The sequence below is a fragment of the Bufo gargarizans genome, chromosome 3 (assembly GCF_014858855.1).
Source record: "Bufo gargarizans isolate SCDJY-AF-19 chromosome 3, ASM1485885v1, whole genome shotgun sequence".
Lineage (NCBI taxonomy): Eukaryota > Metazoa > Chordata > Amphibia > Anura > Bufonidae > Bufo > Bufo gargarizans.
This window is the reverse complement of record NC_058082.1, coordinates 593,340,546-593,357,034: the sequence shown is the minus strand read 5'-3', so window position 1 is coordinate 593,357,034 and position 16,489 is coordinate 593,340,546. Positions and strand designations below refer to the sequence as shown.

Below are 16,489 nucleotides of genomic sequence, written 5' to 3'. Positions count from 1 at the left end.
AAGAGAGAGCCCCATCTAGAAAGAGATGAGAGCCCCATCTAAAAAGAGATAAGAGAGAGTCCCATCTAGAAAGAGATAAGAGAGAGTCCCATCTAGAAAGAGATAATAAGAGAGAGTCCCATCTAGAAAGAGATAATAAGAGAGAGCCCCATCTAGAAAGAGATAATAAGAGAGAGTCCCATCTAGAAAGAGATAATAAGAGAGCCCCATCTAGAAAGATACAATAAGAGAGAGCCCCATCCAAAAAGAGAGAGTGCCATCTAGGAAGAGCTAATGATTAGAGGGAGTTCTGTCCAGAAAAAGACAGAGACAAGAAGGAGTCCTGTCAAGAAAGAGATAAAACGAGAGTCTCTGTCCCTATCCTGTGCTTCTACAATATTCTTTATAGGGATAGCCAACTATAGATCCATAAGAACTGCTCATATAATTGTGTCAACCCAGATTTGAGAGTGTCTGGTTGCTATGGAACACGGCCTAGAAAAACTGCCGTCTCAGCGGGGGTGCCAGGAAATTCAGAAGCAATTTCGACCGGAGTTATCAGAAAGCAGAGAAGGGACACTAAAGCTCAGAAGGCCATGTTCCCATCTGCATTGGCCACTCCGACAGAAGCCTTTATCGCAGATCCCGTCATTTTTGATGGGAGCAATAGGACACAGAACTACTGCTGTTGCCATAATGACAGACACCACTGGGGAGCCATAAAGACCCCACAGTAAGTCAATATGGGACCCAGGGTCGCCACTGGTGTCCATCAGGTGATGGATCAGACACATATGTGAACAGAGCCCGAGTCTTAAAACAAACCGTGCTTGGTTACTATGGTATTATATATTTTGTTAAATTAAATTTAGGTTGGAGGACCTGTAACTGGATATCCTATCTGCAATGTCTCATGTAGATGGGATGTTTTACAAGGGATAGGTTAAAGAAGTTTTCTAGGACTTGGAAAAATTGGAGGCCAGTCGGTAGCATAGGCAATCAATATAATAACAGTTTGGGTCCGACTGTCGGCAATCCAGCCAATCAGCTGTTTGAAAGGGTTATGAATTTCTCGGCAAATGCCGCACCTATTTCATTACTTACATTGCTCCGTGAAGCACAACGTCATACTGTTACTTTCCGCTGTAACTGATAAACAATGAAGGACATGAGGGGTCTGCAAAAGGCAGTGGTAAGAATAAGACCCCCACCGATTAAGGCTACTTTCACACTAGCGTTAATATTTTCCGGTACCGAGATCCGTCAAGGGGCTCAATACTGGAAAACAACGAGTCAGTTTTGTCCCCATTTATTGTCAATGGGGACAAAACGTATCTGAACAGAGAACGGAATGCTCCAAAATGCATTCCATTCTCATACCGGAGAGAATGCTGAAGTTTGCTTTCCGTCCTGGGATGCAGAGCAAGACGGATCAGTCATGACCCACAATACAAGTCAATGGGAACGGATCCGTTTTCTCTGACACAATAGAAAACTGATCCGTCCTCCACTGACTTTCAATGGAGTTCATGACTGATCCGCCTTGGCTATGTTAAAGATAATACAACCGGATCCGTTCATAACGGATGCAGACGGTTGTATTATCAGTAACGGAAGCGTTTTTTTTGCTAAACCCTGCCGGATCCAGCAAGAACGCTAGTGTGAGAGTAGCCTAAGGCCTCTTTCACACTACCGTTTTTTTTTTCCGTTTTGCGGTCCGTTTTTTTGCGTTCCGTATACGGTCCCTATACTGGAACCATTCATTTCAATGGTTCCGCAAAAAAATGGAATGTGTTCCGTATGCATTCTGTTTCCGTTTTTCCGTTCCGTTGAAAACATAGAACATGTCCTATATTTGGCCGCAAATCACGGTCCGTGGCTCCATTCAAGTCAATGGATCCGCAAAAACTGAACACATACGGAAATGCATCCTTATGTCTTCCGTATCCGTTCCGTTTTTTTGCGGAACCTTCTACTGAAAATGTTATGCCCAGCCCAATTTTTTATATAAAATTACTGTATACTGTATTTGCCATACGGAAAAACAGGAACAGAACAACTGAACGGAAACGGAGCCACAACGGAAGCAAAAAACGGAACAACGGATCCGTGAAAAACGGAACGCAAAACACTGAATTCAACATACTGTAGTGTGAAAGAGGCCTAATACTGATGGTAAATTCCAAAGATAGGTAATCAATTTTTAAGGAACCCCTTTGGGTTCTAGGGTTCTTTCATCTTACCTTTTAAAGAGACCCAATAATGCTTCCACTTCCTCCGGGTGGCAGACTCCACCTTCTTATTTTTCTTGTGCACCAGGAAGTTCTTCACGGCCAGCGCCCCAGCTTTCCGCACGGTTCCTTGGGCGGCAGTCAGGAGAATGTCAGACTGGCCTGGGGAGCTTAAAGTGCCGCTGCTTTGCTCGTCGCTCATTGCTGAACTGGCCTCTTCCAAGTTCTCCCTTCTGGAGCTGCTCATCTCCAGCTCTCGACGGAAGTTCTCATAGACTCCTTGGCGGAGGGCATCTCCTGAGCTGCTGCCGCTGTCACTTCCGATAAAGGCTCGGCTTGTGGTGGGCGAGTAACTGGACATGGTGGCATTAGAGCGACGTGACGTAAAGTCCGTGTCAGCGGTGGTTGCATCGATGCCGCTGTCTGTAAACTCGCTCCCTTCGCCGCCGGTGTTGACATCCTACAAAATACAACAAATTATTGTTTAAGTCGTTTTATCACATAGGGACAAGGTCATAAACTTATTAGACTCCGATTCACAAGGATGTGACCCAAAATGTTCTGACAATCTGTATAGAGGTTGTCCACTTTGGACAGTCTAATTTTCTTAGAACCACCTCTAAAATAAGCTGCTACCAGGGTATTTCATGGCAGAAGCTTTGAGCGACCAACTGAAATAAGGTATCAATTATTCAATTTTCCTCTAGCGTCACCACAGGGGACATTAAGCATTATATAGCGGCCACTGAAATTAATGGGAACCAGTCACCACATTTGCTCCTTGTCAGGAAAAGCAAGTGGAAATGTGAAATACCACGCATGAGCAACATTTATGATGTTCCAGCAATGAAGTGTACAAGATAGTGGAATGTCAAAGCTGGATGGTCAGGCTTGTGGCGGTCGGACATGCGTACTGCCGCTCTATTCGTTTCTATGGGAGATCTGGAGATAGCCGAGTACAGCACTCTCCGGAACTCCTATAGAAATAAATCGAGTGGCAGCATTCATGCCCGACCGCCCCCGCCATTTATTTCAGGAGGCTGCAGGTGGTACAAGGCGACCGTTCTTGTGATTAATGGGGATACCAAAGGTAGTACCCCCATCAATCCCTTATCCCCTATACTGTGAATATGGGATAGCTTAAAGGCTATGTACACCTTTGGTACCAATTTCTTTTTTATTATTGCATTGTACTCATGTTGAGCTAAAAATAATTTTTTTAATAGATCTTTATTAAAAATATGGAGCCCTTTTTTCTGTACAGAGCTGACATGCTCCAGTAGCACCCTTTGGATTTTCTGTCTTTTCCGTCAGTTGGGGAGCAGACTGCTCCTTATCTCTGCTCTCTGACCTTATAAACACTCATTAAAGCTCAGTTCTTCTTTCTGATAAGAATGTGGCTTAAATAAGTGTTTACGACCTCTCAGTAGTTTAGGGATGAGGTTTATTAGATGACCAGCACAAAGTTAAAGTACCAGTCACACAGCTAGAAAAACTGTTAATCCTTTGTGACAGAACAGCTCAATATTTTTACATGTAATCATACTTTTTTTTTCTTTTTTTTTTATTACCTCCGAAGGTGTACATAGCCTTTAATGTAAACTGGAATACTCCTTTAACTCAGTATCCCTTCAAGGGTTTGTCTAGTTTAAAAAAAAACGACTTTCATATAAAAAAAAGTCATCGAAAATATAACGTTAATAAAGGGGGCTCCTCTGTTCAAGATCCTCATCTCTTGGGCAGAGAAGAGGTAGAAATAGCACCCCTCGCTCTGGAGGACCCGTCCTTTCCTGCATTACACAGAAACCTGTTGATTCAAATGGACACACTGCAATCCCTAATTTCTCCAGTTGTGGCACTGTAGGAAAACTGAACACCTGTTGCCAGGTCCCTATAGTTCTGCATGACTCATAAGGCAGTTTTTCCATCCAGGAATCTGGAAAAACTGGGAAACCACCACCTGAACAGAATAACGGAAACGTTATGTATGGAAAGTAAATAATCATCAAGTCACGTCTCCTTTAAATCTTACCCATACTGATTATGCATTAGGTACAGAAAACATATTTCACAGGCGCTAATCGGTGACTGACAGGCATCATCTCCTGGCCTCTGGTATATTTTTCAGTGCCAGCCCCCTGCGGTGTGGATGGCGCCTTGGCAGCGAGTGGATTATTGTCACATCATGTATTTAATTATTCACTAAATGTAGATGGGGAATACGCAGACCGGCAGCAGCGCTGTGACGCCTGCAGCAACATCTGCAGCTAAACAGAGACCTGAGACTCTTCAGCGCCAATTCCTCGAGCCCAATATCGAGTCTGAAAATATAACTCATTGGCCTCATATTCATTTTACGGAGGCGCCGAGCGGCTTACTCAGCATAAAGGAGGAGCACCATTAATATCTCTACATATTAGAAAATGTCCTGCAGCTTTTAAATAAAGTATCGGATGATCATGGAAGAGGAATGGCACACGCGCAGGTTGTCTGCGTATAACTCAGCCACACAGCTGGACCCCGGCGCCCCGCTACTACTAACGCAGGCTTACGCGGTAATTAAAACTGTTTGTTAAATAGAAACTGCTGTTGGGTCTTAGAAGTTGAATCTTACTTAATGATTATTTCCGGGTTCTTCTCCATTATTACACCGCTATGTTCCATGACCGCAACCTAGACTTGGCTACTAATAGTATGACATCTACTGTCTCAGAAGAGTCTCCGCCTGCTGCTCGGATGGTGTAGAAGAACAAGCCCACTACAAGGATATAAAAAAAAAAGTGCCGCGAAAGAAGCCTGACAGTGCAACAAGAACAAACTCAGCACTGCTACATCTGTAGAAGGACACATACAAACCACTGTAATAGGTGGAGAGTGATGACACAATGTCTCCCGCGAAGGGACATTGAGCTACACCGGCCAAAATGCTGCGCTTTGGGTAGGTTCACACCTCTGATAAAGGGGTTCTCCAGCAATTGCTAATGATGAACTATCCTCACGATATGTCATCATTATCACATCAGCGGGGGTACAAGTCCCAGCACCCCCGACAATCCGCTGTTTCAGGGAACCACTGCACTCACCGGAGCTCTGGTGAGCATAGCTGGCTACCGCCAGCTTTTCAAAGCACAGCGCCATACATTATAGAATGGCTGTGCTTGGTATTGCAGCTCCGCCCCATTCACTCCAATGGGGCGGAGCTGCAAGTAGGCCACGTGACCGATGTATGGCGACATCACATGGGCTAGGAAGAGGCCGCGGGGCTCACGGACTGCCTGACCTCTTCTAACAGCTGAGCGGCAGGGGGTCCTGGGTATCAGACCCCGCTGATAAAATATCGATAACCTATCCAGAGAATAGGTCATGAAAGGTAATACTCTGAGAACCCCTTTAACTGATCCAACAGTTTGCCAGATCCAGCCACTGACAAGAAGCACCGCATGAAATATTTGTTGATCACCCTAAAGCTGGCATTTTGCCGAAAAGCAGACGGATCCCCGCAGCATCCTACTACAGTCAATTGGGCCCGGTGGTGAACGGCAGTGTCTGGCAAGGCTGGACCCGGTGAACTCTGGCAGGCTGCCGGATCGGTTACACAGAGGTGTGAATCAGCAAACTTGTCAGATTAGAAATGCAGGACTCCAGGGAAGCTGGGTGATGACTGACAGGATGGTCCCACTGCCGTTCCATGAGAAAAAGGGGTCTCTGGCACATATAAACTACTTATGTCCAAGAAACTGATGGGACTACATTTTGACCTGACCCGTCCCCTCTCAGACACTTCGAAGTTATTAACTACTTACATTTCCCATGTAACAATAATTCAGGAGCGTCTGTTCTTACGACTCTATAATATGCCGCTCTTCTGCTATTCCTACAGGAAGTCTATGAGGGTATTGCTAACAGTCAGCTAGAGGGGTCCATCTGGGTGTTACCCTTTGATACTGGCAGCCCTTCCCCCAACTGTTTACATAAAATTCCAGTAGGAAGAACAGAGGAATGGCACAACACACAGTCATAAGAACAGATGCTCCAGAAGGGTTATTACTTGGGGAATGACGTAGTCACTAAACCAGACATGTCAGGAGAGGCGACAGCTCCTCTTTAAGCTCAATCTTCCTTCAGGGTGAATGTCAGATCTGACATATCTTTATGGCAAACAAAGGCCGGCTCTTACCTGCCCAGCATGAAATATGCACCTTCCCGCAGCGTCACACGCGAGGGACCGTCCACAACACGCAGCGGCAGGAATCCACATGCATCAGGGGCAGGGAAGTCTGTTCTCGGCAGGAAAACACAGGCACGAGGCTAGCATAGAGCGGGGCTCTTTTTTCTTCGTCTGAGCGGCTTATTTGCTACTTATACATTTATCCATCAATTCCTCAAGATCTCTGCTTGTAGTCAATGAATGGACTCATTCATTGACTACAAGCAGAGGAGAAAAAGTCCTAGTAATGTAAATGCTTTCCTTCAGCTGGCCATACCCATAAGCCCACTGAGGAATCTGATCCTGACAGATCGGCAACCATTCCCTCCTCCAACCACTTGCTGCTGTGAAAACCCAATTCAGATGAACGGATTCTCAGCCATGTTTCTGCAAGAATATGTGAATATGCCTAGAGCTGTGTGCCCCTGTGTGATCCTCTCATGACCAGGAAAGATCCTCTAAATGTCAGCATAGAAGGTTTCCATTCAGTGAGTGGAAGCCGAGATCTTGAAAACAATAAATGATACATTTAGAAAGCCTTTATCATTTTGTGCAACTATCATACATTGTTCCCGACAACCATCTGCCAAAAAAAGTGATCTGTCACGGATTGTCGGCCACGGATGGCATGATGAACGGATCCGGCTGTTCACAATCGTATCTGTATGGTCAGCTTAAAAGGGGTTGTCTCATCTGACACAATGAAGGAATATTGCTAGGATATGCCCCCATTGTTTGGTAGGTGCGGGTCCCACACCTATCTCCTAAACTGAGCCCCGAGAGTGATGAGGGCGCACTGCGCATGCTCAGCCGCCCTCCATTCATTTCTATGGGGCTGTTTCTGTCGAGCCCATAGAAGTGAAACGGAGCGGGGGCCATTCACTTCCATGGGGAGAGCTCTTGGTGGTGGCCAGACTGCCGTCTTCCAGCCACCACTTTCAGGGCTCCGTTCTAGATACAGGTGTGGGTTCAAGCGGTGGGACCGGCACCTCTCAGACAATGGGGGCATATGCTAGCGGTATGCCCCCATTGTCTCAGATGACACAACCCTTTTAACTTAAGCCAACAATAAGATGATCACAGGAGGTCTTAAAGGGGTTGCCTCACAAAAAAAATTCTACAGTTTTCAAACCAGCACTTGGATCTGAATAATTTTGTAATTGCATGTAATTAAAAATTTTGTACAGTCACTGAGTTATTCAATGAAATCAATCTGTACAGCGCCACCTGCTGTTTGTTATCTTTCTTAATTCTGTGTCCTGCTCACTGAGGTTGACATCCATGCTTAGTTATAACCTTCAACCGCCACCAGCTGCAGCAGTGAATGTGGAGATCTCTGGTTCCATGTGAGGTACAGGGCTGGTTCTAAATTTGCCATAAAGAGATTGCCATGTGCTATATGATGTCGGATTTTCATTTTTTTTACATTACTCATGGGATAACCCCTTTAAACCTGAGATCGCCATCGATCACCAGGTATGTCTTTTCTCTACAGCGCCACTGCAGGAGAAAGGAATAATTACATGGTTCTCATTGGAATCAATAGGCTTTCCATGTAAGGCACAGACATGCTAGGTCCTCCAGAGACGCTTTGATGATCAGGGAACCATGGGGGGGCCTTTCCCCTAGGAACTCAATTTCCCTATGAACAGGGAATACCTTATTATTTATCCTGCGCTAAAGACGGGGTAATCTGTACACAGGGTACATGCGAAGTCCAGCAGAAAAAAGGAGAGTGGTGCATTTTCATGGGGCGAAAGGGATTAGGAACTTCAAAAGGGGATTATGCAAATTGTGAGGACCAAATTCAAGAGACACTGAATCTATCCCGGAAAATCTGAAGGAATCCTTAAAGACCCATCAGAGGGACCTTAATTACTCTGATTGATCTGACCACCACTTATGAGCTTGTTTAACCCTAGTCACTCAAACAGATCTGGCTCATGGGGATTCATGCAAGGACATCACTGTCGGGTCTACTGATCACAGTTGAGAATCCAGATCTTCCAAGGAAAATAGGGAAAAGGGAAAATTTCCAAAAAGATAAGTGTACTAGCCAAAAAGGGTCAACTATATGGACTATGTAAATTTTAATTAAAGGCTTAATCCATCACAGACTTCCAGAATGTTGCAGAACTATGCCAAAAAGCATCTGCTATTAGTGGACTTAGGGTTCTTTCACACTAGCGTTTTTTTTGCGGATCAGTCATGGATCTGCAAAAATGCTTCCATAACAATACAACCGCATACATCCATCGTGAACGGATCCGGTTGTATTATGTCTTCTATAGCCATGACGGATCAGTCTTGAACACCATTAAAAGTCAATGGGAGACGGATCAGTTTTCTATTGTGCCGGATCGGTCCCCATAGACTTACATTGTGTGCCAGGATAAATCCGTTTGGCTCCGCTTCGAATGGCGACTGAACGGAGGCAAACTGATGCATTCTGAGCGGATCCTTTTCCGTTCAGGGTGTATTAAGGCAAAACTGATCCGTTTTGGATCTCACAAACGGAAAGCCAAAAAGCTAGTGTGAAATAACCCTTAGATGGGGGTGCTGTAGCACTGTAGTCTATGGAAAGGATTTGCTGTTTGCAAAGTGGTGGCAAACAGCATTGCAAGTCAAAGTTTGAGTTCAGCGACAAAGAAATGAAGGACCATCTAATGGTCATGAAGGTTGTAGATCATAAAATAAGTCATGTTCCTTCAAGAAAGGACCATCTGCTGGACACTATATCATCATGTGTTTATATAAGAGAATCCCTAAACAAAGATGACATCTGGGGAATCTCTGGAGGTGACAACCTCCAGAGCCTTTTACCATATTATCAACACACAACATGATAACCAGATGGCACCGACAGTCTTACAGCAGCAGAAGCAGCATATGGGAGGCAATAACTACCAGCAACAACCACCCAAGATCAGATACGGGTCCAGTTAATATACTTCTCTACGAAGATAGCTTTAAAGGGGTTGCCCTGGCAAACTCTTTACCCGGTCTGAAATTGGGTATGGAGTGAACGAGCATAGCACTGGGTAGTCTGTCACCCAGCAAGCATCATGCACAGATCTCATTAAGTAGTGTATGTCAAGAAGGTTGTGTAAGTGTCTGTATGCCTGATGTCAGATTAGGCAGGAGAGCATGCCTGGACAACCATTCTAACATGGCAATATACCTCAGAGAGCAGTCAGCCAAACAGCGACAGCGTTTCCTCTCGACTTCCACCCCTCGTGTTAGGCTTACTGAAACCCAACATGCCCGTTTCTTCCCCAATGTGTAGGCCAACACTGGTTTAATGCCTAAATCGAAAATTCAGGTATGATCGGGGAGAACTTGCATATACATGAACATCCTAATCACTTTTGTTACGAGGTCCCCACAGTGCCTCCTTGATTTCTCCATGACATGAAGGCACACCGAGGTCAACAAAAGACCAATTTAGCGAACCAGGGAAGAGATTTTTTTGGTCACCAGTGTTCCCACCATACATATAACACATTTAGTCTAAAGTTGATAAAAATTGACAATTTGAACCAAAACGACGTTTTGGCCAATCCACAACAGACCATTATAGTTTGAAAAGAAGTCGCCCATGTTAATTATATTCGTCGGATAGTCAGACGAAAGAGCTTTTGTTCAGAGAAGGATCATTTATGAACAGAAGTTTGTTCTTTGAAAAAACATTCCCAGAAAGATCTTTCACCCACTGCCCGGTTTCGTTGAACATGTATGGCCAGTCTGAACAAATATAATGGCCAATATGGGCTAAAAGGTGTATTGCGTTGTCTGGGAAACAATTGATCACCAGAAGCTGTTGAACCATTAAACTTCTGTCTAATGTGTATGGCCACCTGTAGGCTCACAGCAAACAACTCCCTATATCTCAGCTTCCTTTAACCCTTTGAGTGTGAGATCATAGGTGTAGGATAGGATACTGGGTGTCACATTTTAAGGGGAGAGAATGTTCCAAAAAACTAAACTACCTGGAGAGTCACTAGTGAAAAGGCCCAAATATATAATTCATAATCACACTGGATTTCTTGGAAATTCTTCGTATGCTTCTCATACATTCTCCACCATTCGTGTGATCAGCTACTTGTAACGCTGCCTTTCAATATTAAGTCATTAACTTGCAAATTCTCTGTTATCAGTCATTAGGACTTTGTTACGCTGAGGCTTATTCGTCACACAGGGAGCATCCGAGACACTAACTAATAGTCCATTCAGATTAACATATGAAATGAAAGGATTTAGGACAGTAATGAATGGATCTCATTTCAAAAAAAAATTGGATGCATGCATGGGGGTGGGGGGGGGGGGGGGAAGGATGCAGCCTTGATATTTGTTTAACCCCATTCATGAGCCCAGAAAGAAGTCCTTGTGTCTTATATTTAATTTGATCCTCTATGTGGGCAATGCTGGGTTAATTCCCTATGAAACCAGTTTAGTTCCAATTACAGATGGAGCGTTTTTTTTTTTTTGTTTATGTTTTTTTTTTTGCAATGGGACAATGTTTCGGCGCTTCTCGGACTATGCTCCCCAGGAAAGTGTTAATATAGTTCTCGTTAATATAAAACCTGGAGACGAAAAGTGGTCTGCATGTATTCAGGCTTGAGCACAATAGCAGGAATCTATAATACATAATGCATTTCTTAGCTGAAGGAAGAAGATCACTTATGCATAGCCTTGGGTTCCATGGATTTATTACGCTCCATTTGTTCATCCTCACACCCCGCTCTCCAGGGAGCCTTTGTTACTTCCTAAACACAGACCGGAACCACAGCCTAGATTAATGTTACAGCTGCTGCGTTTTATTCTGGGTTTTACGTATTTATGTAACTGGTTATACTGGTTTAGAAGAACTGATGAGCCACAATGTTGAGTAAGGTTCTCACCCTTTACCAAGACTTCGAAACGTCACGAAAATGTTCTTCAGCTTGCGCGTAAATAATAACATGAAGGTGCCAAAAGACACTTCCTGGAGACTACTGTATATACATGAGCGTCAAATACTGAATAGATCTCCTAGGTCTGGTCTTTAAAGTGTCAACACATCCACATAGCCTCCCATTGTGTCACCACCAAGATATGATGCAATACTCATCACAGCCCATGTTTGGCCCTCTGCTGGGTCCATGCCTAGCACTGAGGTAAAATGTAGGAAATTAACTTTTGACTGACACCCCCCTCACCCACCCATCCTGCCAAATGTTGTACAGAAGTTCATCACTGACCAGAGAAATCCAAAGAAGATCAAATTACAAGCAGATGTTCTTGTCAGACTTGAACCCTTAGACAAAGGCAGTGTCAACCCCTGAAACCATGTCCACTAAAAAAAAACAAAAAAAAAAAACAGGAAGTGTGGATGAAAGGTTCTGTACTCAAGGATCCAACTGTGGGTTACAGCAACCGGACTACTTCCACCGTTTTGCTTTTGTTGATCCAACACTTGTGAACCGAGTAGAGGTAAATGGAGACCATGCAAGATTACACTGATACACTACTTCCATTGACTTCTAAAGGTTAACACAACCATGCTGCACAACGAAGACATAACATCCAGGCACCGACCATCTATAGTGCCAGCAGATGAGGGGAGCAGGGTTGTAATACATCTAATGTACCTTTATATAGACGATGCAGTTGACCAGGACGTGCTGTGAAACATCACAGAACTTCAGAAAACCAAAGTGAATAGCTCCAAATGCCAGGCTTAGGGTTTTAGATTATGGAAACAACATAAAAATCATTTGGTGCACATGACGGAGACAACCAGGCTACCACCTAAAGTGCTCAGGAATTACAATAAGACGACCCAGAGCAGACTGCACAGAACCTTTTGATGTTTATGGTCTTGACGTACAATACATGGTGGGAAAACTTGAGATAGGCCCTTACCTGTGAACATCTGTGAATGTTCATATGAGGAAGCAGCACTCACCACAAGACTAAAAGCTGCCACCAAACCCAAACTACATAGTGGTTTCCAAACCTTCAAGGGTTAATACCCTACAAGTTAGGGATGATATCATGCCCTTTGACATAATATGAGGGTCAACATTGCATTGTAGGGCTTCCAAAATCTGACCTGACAAGCAACTGTTGTGGAGACTCTTGGCCGGCCTCTCTCAGCAGGACTTAAAAAGGGCTTGCACAGATACCGGTAGATAGAAACACAAGGCTTCATAAAAAACAAAAAACACAGCATCACATCTCTCTACGGGTTGTTCGTGGTACAGTAACTCTGCTCCATTCCTCCAGTGGAGCTGAACTTTAATACCAGGTGCAACCAATAGGCAGATTTGGTGCTACCTTTGATAGAAAGCAGCCATGTTATTTTCTGATTCTGAACAACCAATTTAAACCATGTATCTACCAGAAAAAGACAAGCAAAATCTGACAGCACCCTAACAACCCTAGCACTGCAGCCTCCCTGATCAGCACCTCCAGAGGTGCGGGTAACCACGGGGTGTGGTGCTGTGGTCACAGATCCGCTTTTTATTTCCTGAGAATGTGTAAACACATAAGAAAACAAGATCTATAACCAGTCGCCCTCAAATGTACCCGAGTTACACCACTGAGCTCTCCAGGCTCAGCAGCCACTAAATAATTAGATTTAATTAGAGGGAATTCCCTCTAAAGCCACCAGTAAACCTACGACCTCGAGTCGTTCTTTTCTTTCAAGTTTTCTATAAATACTGTTAAATATGGATGCCTAAAAAGCTTCCTTGGAGGTTGCTGCCCTGCTGTCCTCTTCTCCAGAATGATGTAGTGACACAAACCAAACCTGAAGGTGGCAGGAAAGTTGGGTGACAACACCTAAAATGGCATCAGTTTGGCTTGTGACATCATGAGGTACATGCTTCACCTGGCATGTGCCCTGCACAAAGTCGGAGGGTGCCCTACAGAATACGAAAATTATTTTTATTTATAAGATATCATCAAGAGAACCCAGGACGTTGGCCGGTCTAACACTCCACCGATCAGCCGACACTTTAGACTACGGTACTTTCACACTCTCTGCAAAGCTAATCCGGCAGAGAATAGCCTGTCTGGGTTCTCCAGATCCGGCATAGCCACACGGTGCGGCGTACCCGCTGGACCGCGTTGACTATAATGGTATCTGGATGGACAAAAATCATTTTGCAGGCAACAGTTTTTGCCCGGATGAATCCTAACATTTAAGGCAGGGAGTAACCGGGTCCCATTATAGTCAATGGCGTCTGCCGGGCACGCAGTCCTATCCCGCTACACCGGATCAGCTCTGCTGCGAACGAGAAAGTAGCCTTATTGGATATTTTAACCCCTTAGTGACGACTAGTACGCCTTTTTACATAGCTGGTGTTAATCAATCATTACATGTACCCAAAATATATAATATATATATATATATGTTATTTGATGCTACATTATTAGTTATTCATTGTTGATTCTTTATTTGACATTGCACTGTATTTTATGGTGTCTCGGACTATACATGTTGTGTCCTTATTTGTGGACTCTGGTGGACGCTGTGTTTGGTTTCATTTTTACCAGCACACATTTTTTTTGTATCCAATTTTTAAAAACTGTCTGTATGTCTATGTAGTCTAATAAATTGCTTTATTGATTTTACACTTTATGGATGTGCACATTATTATGGTTCTCTGGGCCTTGTGGCTTTTTTTGGGTGTTCTAGTATCCTATTTGAAGCGTTAGTGCACCCCTTTTCTTCATTTGTAGTGTGCCCCCTACATTTATTGTTATGGTCACTAATCATGGGCAAACTGTATAGTGGACAACTGATTGTATCAACGATTGATTGCTTGTCCAGCTGCAGTTTGAACTACAATCCTGTAGTTGTTTTGTGGTCTAATTTATCAAAACCGTTTACACAGCGGATTTCGCAAAGGTAAAAGCCACTGCGTATTCAGTGACAGAAACCACCGTAGTTTTTTAATCGGAAAGCCACAGACACCCATCGAGGCTTCCAGAGGTATCTGCCCCAAGAAAGGACATGCCCTAACTGGGAGCTCAACCTCCCAGTGAAAACAATGCGGAATCCGTGCCGAAATTCCGGCTTTAAAAGTCGCTAGGAGAAAGGGGGCCATGAGCAAGACCGTTGCCCACATGAACAAATAAGGGCCCGGCTTTCATTTTTGGTTGCCTATGGGAGCTTTTATATGTTTTTTTTTTATTTTTTTTCATAATATACTACATTTTTGTGCCCGCCAGTCATATTTCACTTCCTCACAGCTGTATAAGCCAGGCGGTAATCAGTCGATGGGTGGTCATGGTCAGTGAGGAGTCAACCCCTTTAACATCAACCAGTCTCATAAGCTGTTTTTGGGAGGGTGATTTTGAAAATACCAGAAGTAACACAGAGAATACACAAACTTTGACCCCAGTGCTGCAACGCAATATCGTTTGCCACTTAGCCACCAAGACAGGACCTCTGTAGTGGGACTACAAGTCTCAGCATGAACTAGAAGCTTGCATTGATGCGATTAGAATACTGCGCACAGAGAATGCTCGTATGAATGGTTGCCTCTAATCCAGGTGCTGGCAGGTCGCGTTGCAACAATATTGTAGTATTATAGGAGAAGACATGTGTGACAATAGGCTGGTTGACTCTTCACGTGTACACAGAGGTCAGCGGAAGGCGAGGGGCAGACACACAATCCTAGTAAATATTTGCTTCTGCAAGGTACAATGCGGCGAGCATTACCCTACAGCTCCTCAGTCGCCGGCCTATGGAGACATCTATGAAAATTGGGGAAAAGAGACAGGGTACGAAGGTCCACAGCATTTTTGGGCAACCTTTTTGACCTACTGTCCAATAATGGAATATGGCACGTGTGGTATATTGACTCATAAGGAGCCACTTCCAATAGGTGGCACTGGTGAGATGGTTCTTCTTCTTGGGAGATACCTCTTGGCATATTTATTTCCCATGGCGTACTTCCGGCGAGTCCCCACACCCTGGAGTACTTCCGGCGAGTCCCCACACCCTGGAGTACCTCCGGCGAGTCCCCACACCCTGGAGTACCTCCGGCGAGTCCCCACACCCTGGAGTACCTCCGGCGAGTCCCCACACCCTGGAGTACCTCCGGCGAGTCCCCACACCCTGGAGTACCTCCGGCGAGTCCCCACACCCTGGAGTACCTCCGGCGAGTCCCCACACCCTGGAGTACCTCCGGCGAGTCCCCACACCCTGGAGTACCTCCGGCGAGTCCCCACACCCTGGAGTACCTCCGGCGAGTCCCCACACCCTGGAGTACCTCCGGCGAGTCCCCACACCCTGGAGTACCTCCGGCGAGTCCCCACACCCTGGAGTACCTCCGGCGAGTCCCCACACCCTGGAGTACCTCCGGCGAGTCCCCACACCCTGGAGTACCTCCGGCGAGTCCCCACACCCTGGAGTACCTCCGGCGAGTCCCCACACCCTGGAGTACCTCCGGCGAGTCCCCACACCCTGGAGTACCTCCGGCGAGTCCCCACACCCTGGAGTACTTCCGGCGAGTCCCCACACCCTGGAGTACTTCCGGCGAGTCCCCACACCCTGGAGTACTTCCGGCGAGTCCCCACACCCTGGAGTACTTCCGGCGAGTCCCCACACCCTGGAGTACTTCCGGCGAGTGCCCACACCCTGGAGTACTTCCGGCGAGTGCCCACACCCTGGAGTACTTCCGGCGAGTGCCCACACCCTGGAGTACTTCCGGCGAGTGCCCACACCCTGGAGTACTTCCGGCGAGTCCCCACACCCTGGAGTACTTCCGGCGAGTCCCCACACCCTGGAGTACTTCCGGCGAGTCCCCACACCCTGGAGTACTTCCGGCGAGTCCCCACACCCTGGAGTACTTCCGGCGAGTCCCCACACCCTGGAGTACTTCCGGCGAGTCCCCACACCCTGGAGTACTTCCGGCGAGTCCCCACACCCTGGAGTACTTCCGGCGAGTCCCCACACCCTGGAGTACTTCCGGCAACGGCGAGTCCCCACACCCTGGAGTACTTCCGGCAAGTCTCCACACCCTGGAGTACTTCCGGCAAGTCTCCACACCCTACCTGGCCATTTAACCCCTTCAAT

At 45.7% G+C, this 16,489-nt stretch overlaps 1 protein-coding gene across 6 annotated transcripts in view; it reads right to left on the bottom strand.

Annotated features, from left to right (window-relative positions):
• Positions 1 to 16,489, bottom strand: part of TIAM1 (TIAM Rac1 associated GEF 1) — a 216,092-nt gene that overhangs the window by 101,964 nt on the left and 97,639 nt on the right. For 5 of the 6 annotated variants that reach the window (XM_044284404.1, XM_044284405.1, XM_044284403.1 and 2 more), the window contains one exon: positions 2,223 to 2,670. In XM_044284404.1, coding sequence (XP_044140339.1) covers positions 2,223 to 2,670 — 448 coding nt within the window. Of the gene's footprint in view, positions 1 to 2,222; positions 2,671 to 6,387; positions 6,461 to 16,489 lie in introns of those variants that run through there. The other variant, XM_044284408.1, reaches the window with a different exon arrangement.